This window comes from Eurypyga helias, unplaced genomic scaffold (genome assembly GCF_000690775.1).
Source record: "Eurypyga helias isolate BGI_N326 unplaced genomic scaffold, ASM69077v1 scaffold11285, whole genome shotgun sequence".
Taxonomy (NCBI): domain Eukaryota; kingdom Metazoa; phylum Chordata; class Aves; order Eurypygiformes; family Eurypygidae; genus Eurypyga; species Eurypyga helias.
Window position 1 is genome coordinate 10,154 of NW_010250826.1, and position 7,681 is coordinate 17,834.

At 36.8% G+C, this 7,681-nt stretch overlaps 1 protein-coding gene across 1 annotated transcript in view; it reads right to left on the minus strand.

Annotated features, from left to right (window-relative positions):
* The window catches only part of EXOC3 (exocyst complex component 3), a 24,547-nt gene that overhangs the window by 8,781 nt on the left and 8,085 nt on the right, over nt 1-7,681 (minus strand). The window contains exons 4-5 of the mRNA XM_010151806.1: nt 4,264-4,381; nt 1,378-1,503 (exon numbers count right to left, since the gene is read on the minus strand). Of these exons, the coding sequence (XP_010150108.1) occupies nt 1,378-1,503; nt 4,264-4,381 (244 nt within the window). The remainder of the gene's footprint in view (nt 1-1,377; nt 1,504-4,263; nt 4,382-7,681) is intronic.

The following is a 7,681-nucleotide window of genomic DNA, read 5'->3' on the forward strand; positions in this document are numbered from 1 at the left end:
AGTTCTTGGGTCAGCTCCTGCAGCTAGTAACGAACCACATTATGATGGCAATTCCTTTGCTTTTCCCACGTATGAAAGCAGTAAGTTGACATTAGTGAAGTGTTTCTAAAGTTCAGCACTCCCTTCTACAACTAGGCACAAGATCTAGGTGACCTAGAGGAAATTGTGTTTGAGAGGAGGGACACTGGAAAGGAAGGGTATGTTCTTGGGTCAGCTCCTGCAGCTAGTAACGAACCACATTATGATGGCAATTCCTTTGCTTTTCCCACGTATGAAAGCAGTAAGTTGACATTAGTGAAGTGTTTCTAAAGTTCAGCACTCCCTTCTACAACTAGGCACAAGATCTAGGTGACCTAGAGGAAATTGTGTTTGAGAGGAGGGACACTGGAAAGGAAGGGTATAAAGCCAGGTGGAAACATGAGCTGCTTTTATGCTGAGATGGTTTTCAAAGTTTCACCGTGACATGAACCATGGCACTGCAGCCTTTGACAGCACAACACTATACCCAACCAGCCACCAGTTTCTCTGACATCTCACACTTTTGAGAAAGGATTAGACAAAGTCAACCTTGGCACTAATAGAAAAGCCAGAGAACGCAGCAAAAATCCTGGTATAAGACAGGGGGAAAAAATAAAGTGGGAAACAAATGCAGAACAGACCATCGATTTTTCATTGAAGGTACCTAACACAATATTTGTAAAGAAAAATTAGAAAATGAGCATCAACTGCGATTTTTCCGGTTGATAAAGATAATTTAAAAAAATTTCAAGTTCTACTATCAACAACAGGGTAGTGCAGGTTGTTTGGGGATTTTTTGTTTGTTTTTTTTAAGGATCTTAGAAATAGCCTTATCTTTTCTGTTTTGAAGCTATTTAATAATTTGGGCAGGCATTAATGTTGACTGAAGTAGTGTTTAAACAGCAACATTTTTCATCTTCAACAGATCTTCTCTTTCTAGCATTAAGGTGTTTGTACAATGAATAAAAGAACAAATACATGCCTGACTACCTCAGCACCATACTAACAAACACTATTCTAACAACTTACAGACATCTCATCTGGTAGGCTCATACTACAAGTCTGCATGAAGATACCCAAGTAAAAGCAGCTAACTAAATACAAAATATCAACTAAACAGGCTGGGAAAAATAGGCTTCTAATTTACAGCTAAAAAGAACTAAGTGAAAAAAGCAAATAAAAACCTCAAAAGAAACAACCCCTCCAACTAACAACTCTAAACAAAAAAAACCCTGTATTTTAATAGACATAGAAACAATGGCATTCCAAACACCTTTGTTTCCCCCTCTCGTTCCTTCATTGCCCCAAATCCACATATTCCTTCTGTAGATTTACTAGAATAACCAAGTTCTCTCATACCTGAAAAACAATAGCTGGGAGTGTAGTCTGATAGTACCCATCCTGATCTGCTTCTGGTTCAGTTTCTTTTATCCAGTCTTTTTTATCTGTCTCCAGTGCTTTTCGTAGCCAGCCAATAATGTTAGACTACATTAAATAAAGAACCAAGCAAAAGAAAAAAAAAAAAAAAAAAAAAAAAAAAGAGATCATCTTAAATTAACACACACACAAACCCCAAAACACTACAGTATTTGGAACAGCAGCCATTTCCATTGTGAAGAGTGGCATAGGAACAGATTACGTTACCACTCTTGTCACCCCTACAGGATTTAGGTAACACAAAATAAAATTTGCACTGACAAACAAAGGTTAATACTGGCAAACAAGTGATGTAGTTTGAAAGCAAGCTCAGGCACATTTTGGAAGGGGAATGCTCCAAACACAAAGAGCAAGTCAGTTTGTCATGTTGACTGACTCTGGAAGCATTTATTAAGCCTCAGGCTTTAGGTTTCAAACTAAATTTTTCAACAACCGAAAAAATAAGGGCAATCCTAATGTAGGAAAACCAGTATATATCTGCTTGTAGTTCCTTTTACCTACGGTTTAAGGAACTAATGTTTGTTACCATGAGGGACAAAACCCCCAGGATTAGGTTAAGTGAGTTGCATTTCTTGGAACTTAAGTGCTACAGAAAATTGTCACAGAGATACAACAGTCGGATGGGAGGGGAGAGTCGACAAGCACTTTATACAGCAAACAGACATTAAGAACAACTAGTTTTAGAATTAGATTAAGCCAGTTTTCCGATGACTTATATGACACAGATGCCATGGACATACTTGCAAGACTAGGCAGTAAAGACTAGCATGTTTGCTAAATATGTAATTGGATTATTTGATTCCTAACTACAATAATTACCTCTGTTTTCAAAGGGTTGAAGGTTTCTGCCTCTTTTCTACTTTGATCACATGTAGTTAAAATACCCTAGTTCATAAAGGTTCATACTTTCCAATGTATAACAGGTACACTGCCGTGCCCTACAATGCAAGCATGACCAGTAGACATGTACTAAAATAAGTACTTTTTAAAAAAGTTTACTTTTAAAAAACGTATTAAATCAGTATCTTTTGGTCAAAACTGCCAGCAGATAGGATAAAGGAAGAAACTGAAAGTTCTACAATCTTCCTGCACAAGAAAGGTTGTTGACCAAACAAAGACTTGTAGTTCTCTTCCTCTTTTTGACTACAGCGAGTGGTTTCTCAAGGTCTCTCTGCTACGCACATATAGTGCTCTCTTCAATTATGTGAAATGAGGTACTATCTTTTTTTCCTGATAAGCACAGAACTGCTCTGATGAGACATGATGTGCAAAAAAGAATTAATCTTTTCAGCCAGCAGCCCAGGGGACATCAACATTTTCTACCTTAAGATCATAATTTTTCAAGCTTTTTTCTATCTGACGTGCTTGGGGAAAAAAAAAAATCTATTAAAAAACTGTTAAAATCTATTAGCATTTTATTTCTCATGAAAATGACACATTTTTATTGTCAAATATATTTTTTTAAGTTGATAGTAACAAATAGGAATTTCATTTACCCAACCAGCACTAGTTATGTTTTGTTTACAGCAAGTTTTAAAACACAACCTCAAAAGAAATGAATTAAAAGTGTAAGTGGGGATATGTAGAAAATTAAATCAGGCTGAATCCCGTGAAACAAATAGGTAGTTTCAGAATTTTCTGCCTTAAGACACTGCCAAAGACCAAAACTAGGAAAAGAAAACCACTCTGTTTAACAGAACAGCATCTTTCCTTTATTTATAGAATATAAATACATCAATGCTCACTATATGATATTTCTCAGTATATAGGGAAAACACATTTCTAAAAACCCATATAGGTATATTTTTTCATCTTAAGAGGGGAAAACATGAATTGAAAGGTATTTCCTGAGTCAAGCCAAAAGTAGCTTGAGAAAACAAACCAATGTTTTTTTGTCCTAAATGTAAGTGCAGAAAAATACACTTGCATAGAAGTCCTCGTGAAGCTAATGGGCAGCAGAGCCTCTACTGGCAACTTCCTTGAGACATAACAAGATCGGTTCATATTATTGTGATAAGTATCAACAGTAGCTGCTGTTACTGGACGTATTTTAGTAGGTGACACATCCAAAGAAGCAAAGAAAGAAAAAATTTCCCTTCTCTGCTTGGCAGAGCTCCTAAACTTAGGAGGAGTAGGAATTCAATTGAACAACGTAAGAATATCAAGTCCAGAGTTCCAAATACCCCCATATCCAGTCTTAGAAGCAATCCACAGTGGATCTTTAAAGAAAAATACATTTTAAAACCTGACAATCACATACTGATTTCTTTGCCATGCAGTTGACCAACTTCCAGTAACTCTTAGGATGACCAAGAAGCAGTGTCTTTATATTTAAGACGCACATGAAATGGCATCCACGAAAGGAAATTATGCTCATGTAGTTGTCAGGCACAAAAGGAAAGACTGTTAAAAGAATTCAGCTGAAAAGATCACATCCACACCAAATACTGACACAGTTACTAAAAGGATCAATCTGCATTCAGTGGCTTTTAAGTACAGTAATACCTAACACACTAGCACTATGAGTTCAGACATACGAATACCGGAATTCCTTACTTTCTAATAAAATATAACTAATACAGTCTGTAAAGCATAATTATTCCTTGAAATGTCATGATTTACATCTATAAAATCATTTGATTATAACTTTATAAACAAGCCCACACATAGTATATGAAAATTTATAAATGTAAAGAGATGGAGTTCACATTTGTCAGATTAATTTCCTCTGATGGAGGAACAGCACCGAGACGCTACTGCAGCTATAATAAACTCATCCAGAGGTATCTTTGCATTATTGTTACTCACAGTAAGTGTTGACATATACTTGCTGAGAAGCTGCTCTACCACATTTTGCGAAATCAGAGGATCCAGAGAATTTACATCCACTTCAGGAGACAGTTCTGAATTTCCCATCATCTCTGCACTGAGTTAAAAAAAAAAAAACACCTTGCAGATTAATAAAGAAAAATGATAAAATGAGAAAGTTAAAAACTATGCAGCTTTTTTTGTATGACCACTGTAAGGGGCAATTTTCCAGTATCCATACTATTAAGAACTATTTGAAATGTAACTGCAACAATAAATGCATTTACTAGGAATGTAAATAAAACTATCTAAAAGAACGAACAGGATGTAAAAACTATAGCCCAGCATATATTAAAAAATGTTAGACATTTTAAATATTCAGCCGTTTCATATGTTTCTAACTTTCACGTACAAGAATTAGCGATTACTTAAGACTGAACAAATGCCAAATGGTTCAGCCTGAAAGCTCTTAATAGGGGACATTTTTATATGTCTTAAATTTCAGAGGTGATGACAGACAACACCTTCTGAATTTCAGAATGGGAAAGATCAGTGAAAAGTACAAAATACTCTTCTCGCAGGTTCTCAAAAGAACTACTGTTTTGCTACTCGTATCACATCCACATCAAAGTTAAAATGTATTAAAAAAAAATCTACCAATGCTTTCTGTAATGGTAGAGAATACACCTAAATATGACAGGAGGTGGCATCTTGCATGCCCATCAGAAGTGCACTTCATGGCTGCTGTATTGTAACAGCACCATTAACTACACTTGCTTGCAAAGGGAAATTCTCAGTTTTGTAGAATAAGGAAAACTAGAGCAACCCTCAAAAATATTTTGACAAGGATTATATAAAACTAAGACTTTACGATGGTATTTTACACTTGCATAATTACACTTAGTTACACATGCAATTCATTATATAATCTAATCCAATACATAAAAACAAAGCTATGCCAAAGCACGTAACTCTTAATATTTCATGCTGAAAAAAACCCCAAAATCAATAACTAACTCAAAAGCACACTCTTCAGAGTGTGCTTTATTAACAGCTGAAGGAAATATATTCAATCATAACAACATAAATTGTTTCACATTCCATTTCTAGTGTGCTCTTGAGAAGGAAGCTGCAAATTCTGTATTTGCAGTGTCAACTATAAAATCAAATATCAAATTAAAAAATCCTAAACAAGTATTTAGTTTGTATATTTTGGCAAGTTAAGGTAGTTCTCGGGGTACATGCAGTGACTTTGCATAGTGGTAATTCCACTTCGGGGGGGGGGATCTCAAAGCACTAAAAACCCCCCTACTAAGGCTAACTACTTAAAAACCAAAATTTTTGTCTTCAAAACCATAAAAGCTACTGTAACTGACCACTTCACATTAGTAGCATCCTCCTGAGCCTGTAGGAAAAGAGACTGAAGATATTTTAAGTGGCTCAAGCTATTCAGAAAACTGAATTCCATTCTGTTGCTGTTCACCTAAAGAACACATGTAGTAGCAGGACCTGCTCTGGCCTCATTCAGGGGAAATATGAGAAGCTGTTTATGGCACTGTGCCATATTAGAAAGTATTTCTAGCCTCATTATACCATCATTATCCCTACTTCACAAGGTCAGAGAGACATTAAACCTCACTCAAAAGTTTATCAATTAAAACCCCAAATCAAAGACCACAGGCTTCTACCTCTAATCCTCAAAGACAAAAATGTTTCCTACAAACAAGTTCTCTTTCCTGATTGCCATGATCCAAGTGTCTGGGGGAAAGGAAGTGACAGACAACCCTCTCAGAAGTGTCAGGAGGCTTCTAACTGTAGGGAAGAGTTATTACACTTCAACAGAATGTTTATAGTCATGTTGGAATTTCAACCAGAATTTTACTATTTGGAAATTAACATTTTAGAAAGCTTTTATTCTGCCTCCTATGCCAGGCTTGCCACAAATCCTGCTCTGTCATAAAACAGAAGGTACTGGATCCAGAGATAGCATCCTGCTAGATACATAGTGCCTTTCATTCTGTTCCTTTGAGTGAAAATTGCTGACACTGTGTAGCGATTTTGGTGGTCGGTATCCAATAAAATGTCGTTACGAATACTGGCATCAGGATCTTACAAGACTTGCATTTTCCCTAACACACAGGTTAAGAGCCCTGGTTCCAAGCCGGTACAGATTCAGCAATAGCAGTATGTTTTCAAAGCTCTCATTGACTTAAACATGAAAGAGAAATATATCTAGCATACAACTGCATCCCACTAATATCAAAGGCTATTATTCCACATGGAGCATCACTTTATTTCTCAGCTATGAGTCGAATACAGTTCTAAAACCAGCTTCCAAGACATGCTCTGGTCAAGAACAACACGGTTCTTTTACAACTCCTTCCTATCTTGCAAATACTGTAAACAGAAGTTACACATGGCTTCCGTATCAATTCATTACACAGAAAAAAAAACCTCAATTGTTCCCTTAGACAGTATTTTCTCAGATGGTTCTGAGATGCAGCTGTAATACGCAAATATAAATTTATATTCCATCTACTATTCAATGACCTTTCATAAAAATAGAGAAATATTAGAAAGGACAAAACTATCTTCCACCGTACAATGTCCCATAGAAATAAACAAGGACTGTAACAGCAGTTTAGAAGCTATTTTTTATACATGGAAAAGAGGGTGAAATGCCACAGTAACACAGTTCCCATCATGTCATATAGGCCATCCTCTTCACAGTTTATTATAAACACACCCCTATAGAGAGTTGTTTATTGTATTGTTAAGACATGTCCAGCAACTGAGATTTGGTAAGCTCTGCAATTATCCTGCTCGAGCACTTTGCTTTTCCCTGTCACAAGCCTGAACTGATTTCTTCTCCTACTGTCCACTACAAACACACAAGAGCCAATTGTCATGGATGCCCCATCCCTGGAAGTGTTCAAGGCCAGACTGGACGAGGCTTTGAGCAACCTGGCCTAGTGGAAGGTGTCCCTGCCCATGGCAGGGGGACTAGATGGTCTTTAAGGGCCCTTCCAACCCGAACCATTCTATGATAATTATCATCCTCTCTACAACAGTTCATTGTAATGTGTAAGAATACAATTACTGTACTGCCCTCTCAGGCTTTTGAGAGAACAGAGAAACAAAGCCTTAATTTTGTTCCCGAGGTACTTGCTCTAAATTTCATCACACTTGTTGCATGGATATACAGGGGAGAAGCACATTCTCAAATATCTTGTACCGTGTCTTTTTCTCTAATGTTTTCAATTCCTTTTCAAGATTCTGCCATCAGGTGCTATGAGCCACAGAACTTGCTTTAGCAGGAACTATCCCTTTTTGATCTGTTTGCTTTGTAAATAGATGAGATGCTGGCTTTCCTCCCTCCCTTTGCCTTTCCTATGACGGAATACATGGACTGAGAGCG